Source organism: Pyricularia grisea, assembly GCF_004355905.1.
Source record: "Pyricularia grisea strain NI907 chromosome V map unlocalized Pyricularia_grisea_NI907_Scaffold_6, whole genome shotgun sequence".
Lineage (NCBI taxonomy): Eukaryota > Fungi > Ascomycota > Sordariomycetes > Magnaporthales > Pyriculariaceae > Pyricularia > Pyricularia grisea.
This window is the reverse complement of record NW_022156719.1, coordinates 2,750,155-2,762,102: the sequence shown is the minus strand read 5'-3', so window position 1 is coordinate 2,762,102 and position 11,948 is coordinate 2,750,155. Positions and strand designations below refer to the sequence as shown.

Here is an 11,948-nt window from a genome sequence, read left to right as displayed (position 1 = left end):
TGCCCCCAGTCAAATTCCAAACCTAGATCCCAGTGGCGGGTGCCAAGCGATCTAGGCTGACCCTGCCTCGACCTCGGGTTCATTTAAGCCATTTCCAAGCCGCTTCCCTGCTGAACATACTGAATTGGGTTGCTTTTTCTTTCTTTTTTTGTTCTTTTTTTTTCTCCTTGGGGTTTTCCCGGGGTTTTTAAAGAGCGATATCACCCAGATCTTGGCCGCCGTATTCACCCCCGCTATTCCGTTGGCAACCTGGAATTGTTTGTGAAGCGTCTTTTTCTGACCTCTGAGTTCACGACGCCTCGTTCATCAGAGTGGGCTGTTGGTCAAATCCGACTCACACCATCTTGCTGTATCACTTTCGACTGCAGCAAAGGTGGCCAACGGGGTCAGAGCGCATCTAACAATTCCTTGCTGAACGGCTTGTTTTCTTGGGTTATCGATACTCGTCGTCACTTAATACCACGACGCGATTCCCAGTCAAATTCGCCACCATGAGGTTGTCTATCGCTGCCATAGCCCTCGCCAGCTTACTGGCGCCGGCTACTGCTACTACCGGACCACCGGCTGTACAGAGTAGCAGGCCGGCACAAACGGAAATCTCTCCTTCGCTCAAGGAGATATTAGCTACTCAAGCGACCGCCAATGCTTCCTCGCCGACTTCCGACGTCAAAGGAGTTGCATTTGACCGTATAATCCAGATATGGCTTGAAAACACAAACTTCCAGGTACGACAAAGGCAGATTGCATAACAGTTGCATAACATCAATGACTAACATCTTTACTCCTTCCTCCGCGCAGGCAGCATCTGGGGATGATAACTTCAAATGGATTGCTAGCCAAGGAATCCTCCTTGAAAACTACTTTGCCACAACACATCCCAGTCAACCCAACTATGTTGCCTCTGTAGCCGGTGACAACTTTGGCATGGACCATGATGACTTTTTCCGCTTCCCCGAGAACATCAGCACTGTGGTCGATCTACTAGACACTAAAAAGATCTCTTGGGGCGAGTATCAGGAGGACATGCCCTACGCCGGCTTCCAGGGTTTCAACTTTTCCAACCAGAAGACCTTTGCCAACGCGTACGTGCGCAAGCACAACCCGTTGATAATGTTCGACAGCGTTGCCAACAATTCCACCCGCGCATCCCAGATAAAGAACTTTACCAGCTTTTATGAGGATTTGGAAAAAAAGCAATTGCCGCAATGGTCTTTCATAACACCCAACGTGAGTTGCTTTGAATTCCATCAGATGAAATTATGTGGATCCACTATACTAACCTCATTTTTTGTTGTTCCTGATAGATGGTGAGTTTGATATTTTGACAACGATACTCCTCTCACAACCCGTAACCCTAAGACGGTGATGCTCACTAACACTAACCCCCACCCTTAGTCGAATGATGGGCATGACACCCACTATAAATTCTCTGGTCGTTGGGCCAGAGGTTTCCTCGAGCCCCTGCTGAAGAATGAATACTTCATGAACCGCACCCTCATCATCCTTAGCTTTGATGAAAGCGAGGTCTACACTATCCAGAACCGAGTCTTCACAGTCCTTATGGGCGGGGCGGTCGACGAGAAGCTGCGTGGTACAACTGATTCCATGTTCTATAACCACTATTCTACCATCTCCACGGTTTCGGCCAACTGGGGCCTGCCTTCATTGGGCCGTTGGGATTGCGGAAGCAACATCATGTCTATTGTTGCCAACAAAACCGGCTACAAGAACGTGATGCCAGAGCTGACAAAGCTGCTCTTCAACGAGACGTATCCCGGGCCGGCGTCGAACAAGCGCTACACGCCGAACTGGTGGCCTGTCCCGGATACGGCGTCGTCGTGCTCTGCCGGCAATGGCGTCCTGGCGTCGGTCAAGGAGACGTGGAAGAACCTCGCAGGCCCTGCGTACAATTACAGTGATGTTTTCCCGTACGATCAACGGACCAACACCAACACAGCCGCGCCGGCAATTAGAGGCGCCATGGCTGTGGTAGGACCGTCGACAGGCAGCAGCGCCGAGACGAAGAACGGTGGTGCGTCTTCTGCAATCGACCGCACGACCGTCTGCCTGGCTGGTTTGGCGGTTCTGTCAACATTACTTTTCTAATTAGGCAGCTGATAATGTTTAGGTACCAATCTCTAGGTATAAAATAAAACCATAGCAAGGCGTTAGGCGGGGTTGGATATTAGGTATATATCTATGGCAAACTTTACATCAATGAACATATACTTAACTTCCAGGCCGAGTTCTTGTGATCTAATTAAATGAAACCCTAATATTACTGTATATGTCCTTTTACTTTCTCATCTCGTTTTCTTTTCTTTTTCTCATTTGCCGGCCTGCCTATTTGCCAGCCTGGGTACTTTCACATCTTCCTTCGTCTCTCCTTTACTACATTCATATGAACCTTCTCACCTACTCCTCATATGTATCCTCCTTTATATTTTGCTTTGTGTCTTCCTCTATCACTTCAATTTTGCCTTCCTCTATCTTTTGCTCTACGTCTTCCTCTGTCCTCTCTTTTACTTCGACTTGGCTTTCTTGCCTAGCTACCTGCATACCTTTATATGCAAGAAATATTAGTATCCAGAATGCTAAAAAGTAGAGACTTTTTTTACGCTTTTGGTCAAATGATTGATTTTGTATACAATTTGCTGGCAATGTCTAAAAATACCATCCGTCCACGCCTTCAAAACTTACCGATGATCTGATGTGGCAGGAAGTCACGGCCACTTGGACCTTTGCAGTCCCAGTCAGCCCATGCATATGCGGTGCGGTAAGACTCCCCGTTGAGGGGGGTACCCTGAAGCTCATGGGTATCATCGGGTAGGTCCCAAGAAGCTTGGTCGCGGTCATGAGGAGGCTTCTAAATCGCTCTGGAAGCCCGTGTACGGGTGTCTTTTGCGCAGCATGTTCAGTATGCCGAAGCATGCAATCGTTTCCTCCGTGATTTGCTTGCGGGTGTCCTCCTCCGTATCTCTCTTCTTCATCTCGTAGGTTTGGTCTGGTATCCCTTCAGAACCACATTGTTTGATGGCGACCTCGTTCTCGACCGTGATAATAATTCCCGTAGCCACATCGTTGCCGTCCGATGAAGAGAAGACGAAAAAGGCTTGAAACCAGCGTCGACCTGCTCCTTGGTCGCCTTTGACCCCCCCTGCTTGCTATCCAGGGCCACTTTACCCTTGCGTCTGTCGCAAATGAAGATAAAGTGGTTCAGACCGCGAACCCCAGTCGTCCACATGATATCCGGCGTATGCGTCTTGAGAGCTGCTTGGACTGTAACGCCGCGCGTGATCGGGCCTTGACTCCAAGATGCCGAGGTAAAGGAAAATGGTTGCAAGCAGGGTTTCCGCGTGCGCCATTTCGAGACGAGCTTCCGGAGTGGTTGCGTCGCGGGCACCTAGGTCCCCTCGGGTGATGACGGGCGGGCTTGTCGGCAGTTGGTCGGGCGAGGTTGAGGCAAGGTCCCCGAAGAATTTCGCTGTAGTTGGGGTTTTTTTTTTCTCGATAATCCTGGGATCTGGTGGGAAACCTTTTTGTAGGTCGACATCTCGAATTTGTATTCCGACTGTGCCCGAGCTTAGCGCGGCAGAGGGCTAAAAGAACCGGGCGACTAGGGTGATGCCAGTCTGTTTCCGCCAGTATGCTGGCTAGGGAGGGACTATATAAAAAGAAAGGTGTTGCAAACAAGGTAGGAAAGTGACAGGCAAAGAATTTGCTGATCTCATTATCAAGAGGGAAACCAATATATATTCTCGCCCTGATTCACTAACTACTCTCATATTCGTTGGACCGTTTACTCGCTTGTCGTTCACCTCTTCGTTTAACCAGTTATCTACCTACCAACCTACCAACCTACTGACGTATCTACTGTTCTATCCACTGATGGATCGTACCGTGTATCGTGGCTGGGGTTTAGTGATCAAGATGTATCCCTGCACATTTATTAACGATAGCCATACAATCAATTATACAATAAGCAAGATATTTGGGTTGTACAAAATGAGAAACCAAAATCGAATCTATACGGAAGACCACACCTCCAACGATGGTCAAAGCCAATGAAACTTTTCTTGGTAAGACAAACAGTTTCGTGAGCATCAAGCTCAAACAATCAATATAGTGTAGAGGTTGGGCTTTTTGTGGGCAAACAAAAAAAGCGCGAACAATCTACCCAAAAAAACAAGTTGGCAAACACTAGAATTGAAAATCATTGGAATGTTTATATCCCTAACAAGTGTAAACATTCAATAACTATGACGCTGTAACATGACGGTACAATTTTGAGTGGCCTTTTGAACAAGGGGTATATATATATAGGGCCGATAGTAACAAAAAATATGTGCTGTGCGTAGACTCTAGTGTTTTGAAACCAGCCTGTTTTTCCATCAGCCGGCAGCTTTTTCTTTTTTGTGCGGGCTTACAATCATCCAAACTCCCACACCACCGGCTGACACGCTTCACTTATTACCTAGGAAAGTTCAGCGTTTGCCCAGGGGGAGTAATGGTGTTGACCCAGTTGACTTCTCCTTCCCGCTCGCCCTTCATGACGAGCTGCATGTCCCTGACGCCACAGAACATGCCATTCCTACCGACGCGCTGCATGAGCTTCCAACGCTTCTTTTGCGTGTCCCAAACCTCCTCCACGAAGCCGTCGCCCTCCTCCACGGTCCGGTGGGGGTTGTGCGTCGGCAGGCCAAGGATTGGGTTGAGTATGCGCTGCGGCAGCGATATCAACTTCTCCCAGCGCTGCACGATGGGCAGCCAGCGGAGAACCTTCCAGCTGTAGGCCACACGCACGTATGGGTTGACAAAGGTCTCAACCTCCTTGGCGTCGGCCTGCCTCGCTACCTGGCTCACGTCGGCTTGGAATAGGCAACACTCGCAGGCGTCGAAGAACACCTCGGGCTCGTAGCGAAATCGAATGGGCGCCGATACGTTACGAGGGCGCGCTGGGTCGATCACATGAGAGTTTGTATTTTGAAAGTCGGGCCTCGGGAGCTCGCGCTCCATGTTTTGGACGTAGCGAGCCTGCATGGCCACCATGCCACCCCAGCAAGACTTGACCGGGACGGCGTCGCTCTGCGCCCCCATGGCTGCGCGCGAGAGCCCTTGACCCTCGTTGCTGAAGATTGGGAAGATCGGTAGGCCGTTGGAGTAGCCCTCGGCGTCGCGCTGTGCGTAGAGGTCGTAGAAGAGAAGTGGATTCATGTAGTCAAGGGCGCAGGCCGACAGGAACCGCGTGCGCCCGTCGGAGCCGACGTTAGTGCTGAAGAGCAATTGTGCTGCATCCATTGGCCTGAAGGCCACGTCGTTGAGGAAAAGAATTTTGTCAAAACGCTGGACGCCACTGTTGTCGCCCTCCTGGAACCTGTCCAGAGGCCTCAGCGCCCTGTTGCGCATCTCCGACAGGTATGTTAACCGCTTGACGCGCTGACTACCATCAGGCATGGTGACGTTGGGGAACCCATCCAAGTCGACGTGGACGTCGTTGACAATCGAATGACGGCACGGTACCCTCCTCTTGAAGTTCTCCAATGCCGCCTCGCCGTCGGGCCCACTGTCGTTCTGGTATATGCTGAGAAACACATTGTTGGCGCCAATGAGGTGGATAAGCTCAATGACGGCCTGGCCCCACGGTCCCGAGGATAGGTGACCGTCCTTGTCGTAAAGACTGACGGATATAAAGACCTTCTCGTCGAACGAGTTCGCACAGCCAGGCTCGGCTGCTTTCCCTTGACATCTCGTCTTGAGCTCGAGGTAATGTGGAGGTGGGTGCAGATAAGAGGTCCCAAAGAGTGGTGTGAGTATCAGGAGCCCCAATATCGCCGGCAGCAAGTATTTGAGAAAGATCAAGAAGGACCGCAGGGGATGCCTCCTTATACTCCTCCTCAATCTGCGTACCCTTGCCCGAGACCAAGAGACGAAGCCGTCGCGTCGCCTGTTGCGAGGGTATGGTTTTTTGTAGAGCACCTCATCCAAGCTCTCGACATCGATGCCAGACCCGGAACCGGACGTATGTGACGGGGAGGGCGGTGAATAGTCGAGAAAACCCTTGCGCTCCTCCGAGTCCAATCGAGTTCGAGTGAGGCGCGCCATCGGTATGGCCGCCGTGAAGCGTGTGGTTGCCTCTCAGGTGTGGGATCGGATGGAGTCGCTGTTTCGTCTCGTCGTTATTTGCCTGTGAATTCGTACAGAAAGAATTGGGCGTGTCAGAGTGGTCGTAGGAGCAGATGATGTTTGGTTTTGTGGGAAGATTCTAGCGGAGAGGTTTTTTTTTAGGAGCAGGCTGGGAGCAATGTCGCGCCCCCCCCTGACAAGTGGGATTATTAAAAATTAGGTAGGTAGGTTGAGGTGAGCGCTACTGCCCCAGACAGCAACGCCGGCAAAAATATCAAGACTATGGTGAGATTTGGTGGATTCGCATTTGTCCAGGCTGGGCTATGGGCTGCTCATGAGTCTGTACAACGTTCAACGCTCAATCGCAAGAGGCCAAAGAGTATTTGGATAAAAGTGGAAAGAGAGCGCAAGAGAGATTTCAGCGACCCTCCAGGACTCGACCAAATTTGGAGGTGGGCCGTAGTTCACCGGAGTACCTACTGTAGTTTCAACGGACGAGATTTGTTTGACATGGATGGCAAGACGATCACTGCACTGCCCCCTGCGCCTACAATCTAGCGTGGTGCGTGCGACCCAGGTAGCAGCAAATCAACCACCCCACTGAATTGTGACACCTGCAAAGCTGGTTGGTTGGCAGCCGTTGCCCCACACAAGTCGCTTGCCTGCCAGGCGGCCGTCAGCAGAAGTAATGCCCACCAATTTAACTTGCAGGTGGCTGGTATTGGATTTCGGTCTGACGGGCAGACTACGTCGTTCACAAAGTAAGGGTACTTATTTGTTTACTTACAGTAGTGAACTTGGTATGTCGCATTTCTTTTTCTATTTATTAACTTGGGTACCTACTTTGCCTCAGTCTAGCACCGGCTAAGTCGTCGTGGTAGTGACGATAAGCACGATTCTGCTCATTGCCGAGCCATCTCATGGTGTGCTGTGCCCAAGCGTGTCGGAAGGGGTGCTATCCTTGTTTTCTTAACTTTCACATATTATCTATTTTGCTCTTTTATTTGTTCAATCCCAATTGGTCGAGATGGATACTTTGTAATTGCCAGGACGGCCTGCCATAGTCATTCTTTATGGATCAAGGTTGTGAATAGTCTCAGAGACGGTGGTTGGCTGCGTCAATTCGATTTAGTTGGGATAGAATTACAGTAGTACGCTAATTGTTCGGAAAAGGTGAAACTTGAAGTCTTTAGTTGACTTGCAAATATACTGAGCATGGCTAACTTAAAGTACCTGTCCAGGTATGCACCTTGGGTAAATTAATTTGGTTACAGTCACAACACGTCAAGTCTGTGGCTCCACTGACAGCTGGCTGGAGTCAATTCTGACCACCACTAAAATGGGCCCGGCTTGATTTCTCTCAAGTTGGAGGTCGGTCCTCAAACAAACTACTGGTAACCGACTGTTTCGATGTCAATCTCAGAGATCAGCAGAGGGAAGCTCAGAAGTTGCTTATTCGGACGGCCGTTAAGGGAAGAAAAAAAAAAAAAAAAAAAAACCACGTGTAGCTCGATCGGCTTCAATGGGTTTGGTGCGAGTTTTGGGGCAGAATCCTAGTCATTCTCCAGGATTTCAGTGGAGAAACCCCACGGACAACTGGCCAGACCACAAGGGGAAATCCAAGCCTGTCCAGGCAATTGGGCCATCGCGTCAACAGCATGGCTGCTTGGGCACGTCTTTGCGGTTATCTCATCATCTCATCACATGCGCCCCATTGATTCTCGGCAACGTCATTAGCCAGCAGCTTATCAAACAAACACATTTGTGTTTTGGTTGTAGTCAATCAAAAATAGAACTACCAGAGCGTTGTACAATCTTTTGCAGTGATGAAAATCTCTTTTACCTGTCGTTTGCGACCTACCTTTTTTGTTTGCTTTCTGCCGAGTCTACCTACGACCATGTCCAACCAAGCTCATGGCTTCCATTCCTACCCGGGCTGTATGCAAGAGTTGGATGAAGAGTGAGCACAGCAGGAACATTGACGCTTCCCAGCGGTAATAACAACCGCTACGAGACTTGCTGTCAAAGCTGGCAGACCTAGAGCTAAATGGCATCCACTGCCGGTTCGAAATGGCAATCCAGGCTGTTTCCCCTCCACACCTCTATCACCAACCCTGGTCATTTGGCGGCACTCAGCAAAAAAACTGGGAGGCAGTGGTTGCAGCGACCCAGGCTCGATTTGTGCGTGCCGGTCGTTGGCGGAATCCGCCCGGCTGCCTTGCGCCATGGAGGGCAAGGAGAAGCGCCTGGTGTTGCCTGATCGATTAACCGGCTAAGCTGGCTGCTTCTGTTATTGTTGTTTTGATTTTTGTTGCTGACGACAGCAGCCAGCGCAGAGCGCGTAAAAAAACAAACATACCTACCTACCTTACCTACCTATCTTAACTAGCTAGGTATTTACCTGAGGTACTTGACGAACCAACATCATCCTTCTTCTCCCCCCTCCTTCCTTCCCGTCCTTGTCTTCCGTTACTGTTGTTTGCTTATTTCTTTCGCCTGTTGCCCATTCTCAATACACTATTCTTTTCACCCAAAACATTCAGGTTTTGAGACTTTTCTGCAATTTAATCCCCCAACGTATTTTATACTCGATTTCAGTGAATCGGAGAATCTGCTCCACAAGTGTACCGGGACGGTGAAATGTGAGTGATTGTCAATCTATTGTTTTCATAGGTTCAGCCGGTTGGAACCGTACCCTACATATCAGAAAGGAGAGAGGTATGCGCCTGAGCTATTGACGCGTGCGCGATAAATTACGAGTGCCTCGCGAAGGAATCACCCACAAGTCCCCTTTTCCACCCTTTACCCCTTTATCATTGTTTTCCCGGTTTACCTTTGTCCTTGCGCTATTTCTATACATACCTACCTACCAATAGGTATTACGTATCCTTTGCACCAAGCGGACTATCTGTTGCGCGTGATCTCTGGATTCTGCTAGATCTTGAGCAGCGCTTGTGCAAACAAAGAGCTGCGTGTCTCAAATCCCTCTTGCCTTCTTTTGCCTCCTGACCGTACATAAGAAGCGTTGCAACGCCTCATTCACGCCCATTCACTCATCGCCAAGTACCACATCCATCTAGAAACTCGAAAACGCGTCAATAAAGCAAGCAGTTTGACGAGCGCAAACCTCCTGTGGTTTTCCGCGCAACACATATAAAAAAAGCAAACCCTTTTGCAGCAATGCCGCGCGAAGGCACACGATCTGCGACTGGAAACTCCAGGCCGCGCGTTTTTCAAACCGTCGACACCGCTCCTACCATTAACCGCAGGAAGCCGGCGGTCGGCAGGACGATGAAGGCATCCACCGCCGGCAATGGTTCTGTGACCAAAGCAAAGGCAAAGGCCAAAGCTGCGACAGGCCCTAGGTCCGCCGGTGTGACCAAGAAGAAAGCCGCACCCAAGAAGGCGACGGCCGGCTCCAAGGTAAGCTGTGCTCTGTGTGATTTGGTCTCTAAGTGACAGACTGCCCTACAGAAGCTGCTTCACATAGCGAGGGAGTTGCGCGTTGAGGCTTTGAAAAGATTGTTAAGATAAACCGCTAACGTTTCCTCATGATTTGACGTGTAGGCAAAGGCTGCCGTGAACAAGGCCGAGGCCAAGGTCAAGGGCAAGACTGCTCCCAAAGACAAGGCATGAAGAGCCACGGCCACCTGCGATGGATGTCGGCCAGGAATACTTTGTCGTTTTTGTGTTAGCCAGTCTATGTATACCCGACCGACTGCGCAAGTTTTCTGTTGTAGAGTGTGGTTGATATTAATGTCATGAGCTACCGTGGGGAGTTGTCCTATTACTGGTCTCGTCTGGCTGGATATCCTTGTCCCGATTGTGTTGAGCCAAGCGCTATGTTCTTTCTTCTGCTTCTCAGTCTGCGCTGAGTTTTGTTTGACTTGTTAATAAAGCCTTGCCTCTCTGTACATCCGGCAAATTGGTCTATAACTATGCAACCGAGCTTTGATATCTCCGCAAAGGGTCTTGTTATCGACAAAGTCAGGGATTTCGCAAACAATTAGCACATCATCGCTACTAGAAATATACCGCATGAATGCGCACCGGCGGTTGATACTGCAAAACATGGCTGCAGAGAGAGATACTGGAGCTCATGTGTTTGTAACCGAAGAGACAGCTCGCCAAGCTTGGATGTTGATAATCTCATGTTGTTCATATTCACGTCGCTTCTCTTGATATTGACTTCATCCAGGGGCTTGCTTTCGGCTCGGAGATATTTCATAGCTGACTGTAAGAACCTTGTTCCGTCTGAAATAAAAAGAAAATACTGCCAAACTTTGGTAACCGCAAGAGAATAGCAGTTAAATAAATAATGGGTGCAATATTGCGAGTTAGGGGTTGCAGACGAAGCAAGGATCTCCAGTGATTCGACACCCTTAAAAAACTTCCCGCAGGAGGTTTAGCTCCTCGAAGCCGATGGAAGTTGGACATGATCCCGAAAGAATATACTGTTTCTATATTAGCCCGAAATTAACTTTCAGCTTGGCTTTACAGACTGACACGTTGCCCAACTGTCCGATCCTTCTCACCAGGAGCGAGCTGGCTTGGATAATGACGTTCGTCCGACCATCCATACTTTAAAAGACCCAAAGAAGCGGAAGTAGCTTTGATAAACTGGCTCGAGGTTAACCTTATCTGCTGATGGCCAGGTGGCGAGTATGTCCCGTGCCGGAAAATTGACCGAAGACTGGCTGCTTTGGGCCGTGAGATATCAGAATCGACCGCTTGTTGCAGCCCATATTCACAATTTAATAGCCGTGCCTTGATGGCTGCTTTGTTGCTGTGGGCTCTCTCTTAACTTTTGTGACGATCGTACAAACGTCCCGAACACGTCCCTTTATGTGTTTTGTTAGATAATTCGACTCAAAGGGTTGCGAAGAGACCGCCCAATGAATCAGTGTAAGTACAGTTAGAAACGATTGAATATATGGTGCCTACCCAAATCCTTCACGCCGTGTGTGATTGAGTCCACCCGAATATTACCACTTTACGTACCTACTTTCCCGCGTACTTGACTAGGTACCTAATTACCTGCTTACGTGTCTACCTACAATTACCAATTGTTGAAGGTTAAACATGCCTTTGACTTTCAGGCCGCGAGATTGGCAGCGTCAAATTGGAAACGAGATGTTTCGCTGCTCTACCAATCCCCAACATATACAACTGGATAGTCTCAATGAGGCATTGGCCTCTGGTGCTCTGTGGTAAGAGCTTATAGCTCTCTTAACACCTAATTAAATGACCTAACCATGGGACTGACTCCCTGGTGAATACCAGGTGGGCAACAGATTTACCAAAGGACGCACTGCAGGTGATGGTGGAAAACAGCCTTTGCTTTGGACTCTACAAAGTTTCCGAGGCCCAGAGCCCAGGTAACTACACTGTGTGACACTTGTAGTCAGAGCCTTTCCTAGAAATCTACACAGCTGACCAGTGATATGCAGATCAAACTGGAGAACTCTCAATGATAGGGCTGTCTAGGGTCATCACTGATCATGTAACCTTTGGCTGGCTGACTGATGTCTACGTGCTCGAGGAACACCGGAGAAAGGGGCTCGGGAGGTTCATGATGGAGTGTCTGAACGAGGCCCTCGAGAACCTTGTACATCTGCGGCGCTTGCTAATCTTGAGCCGAGATGACGGTGCAATCAGGATTTACAAGAGTACACTTTACGCAAAAGACTGGCAACCCACGGAGGGCGTTAAGCTTCTGGAAAGGGTGGGCTCGTCTACGAAGCCGGCACTTGTCGAATCAAGTATCACTGGAAATCAGACATGAATGCGGTTGGCTGCCTTATGTAGGTTGCGGCAGCAAATGG

At 49.5% G+C, this 11,948-nt stretch overlaps 4 protein-coding genes across 4 annotated transcripts; 3 read left to right on the top strand and 1 right to left on the bottom strand.

Annotated features, from left to right (window-relative positions):
• Positions 1-491: 491 nt before the first annotated feature.
• PgNI_08788 (uncharacterized protein) lies at positions 492-2,106 on the top strand (the record flags this gene model as incomplete). The annotated part of the gene is made up of 3 exons (XM_031128778.1): positions 492-725; positions 799-1,227; positions 1,396-2,106. The coding sequence occupies 3 exons, from the start codon at positions 492-494 to the stop codon at positions 2,104-2,106; spliced, it is 1,374 nt and encodes a 457-aa protein (XP_030978691.1).
• Positions 2,107-4,470: 2,364 nt separating this feature from the next.
• Positions 4,471-6,102, bottom strand: PgNI_08786 (uncharacterized protein; the record flags this gene model as incomplete). Its single annotated transcript, XM_031128777.1, has 1 exon — positions 4,471-6,102. The coding sequence occupies one exon, from the start codon at positions 6,100-6,102 to the stop codon at positions 4,471-4,473; it is 1,632 nt and encodes a 543-aa protein (XP_030978690.1).
• Positions 6,103-7,919: 1,817 nt separating this feature from the next.
• Positions 7,920-10,144, top strand: PgNI_08785 (uncharacterized protein). The gene is made up of 3 exons (XM_031128776.1): positions 7,920-8,765; positions 9,204-9,546; positions 9,691-10,144. Exons 2-3 carry the CDS (start codon positions 9,304-9,306, stop codon positions 9,757-9,759), a joined length of 312 nt encoding a protein of 103 aa, XP_030979067.1. The 5' UTR covers positions 7,920-8,765; positions 9,204-9,303; the 3' UTR covers positions 9,760-10,144.
• A 1,061-nt stretch (positions 10,145-11,205) lies between these two features.
• PgNI_08784 (uncharacterized protein) lies at positions 11,206-11,908 on the top strand (the record flags this gene model as incomplete). The annotated part of the gene is made up of 3 exons (XM_031128775.1): positions 11,206-11,333; positions 11,407-11,501; positions 11,574-11,908. The coding sequence occupies 3 exons, from the start codon at positions 11,206-11,208 to the stop codon at positions 11,906-11,908; spliced, it is 558 nt and encodes a 185-aa protein (XP_030978689.1).
• Positions 11,909-11,948: the final 40 nt, after the last annotated feature.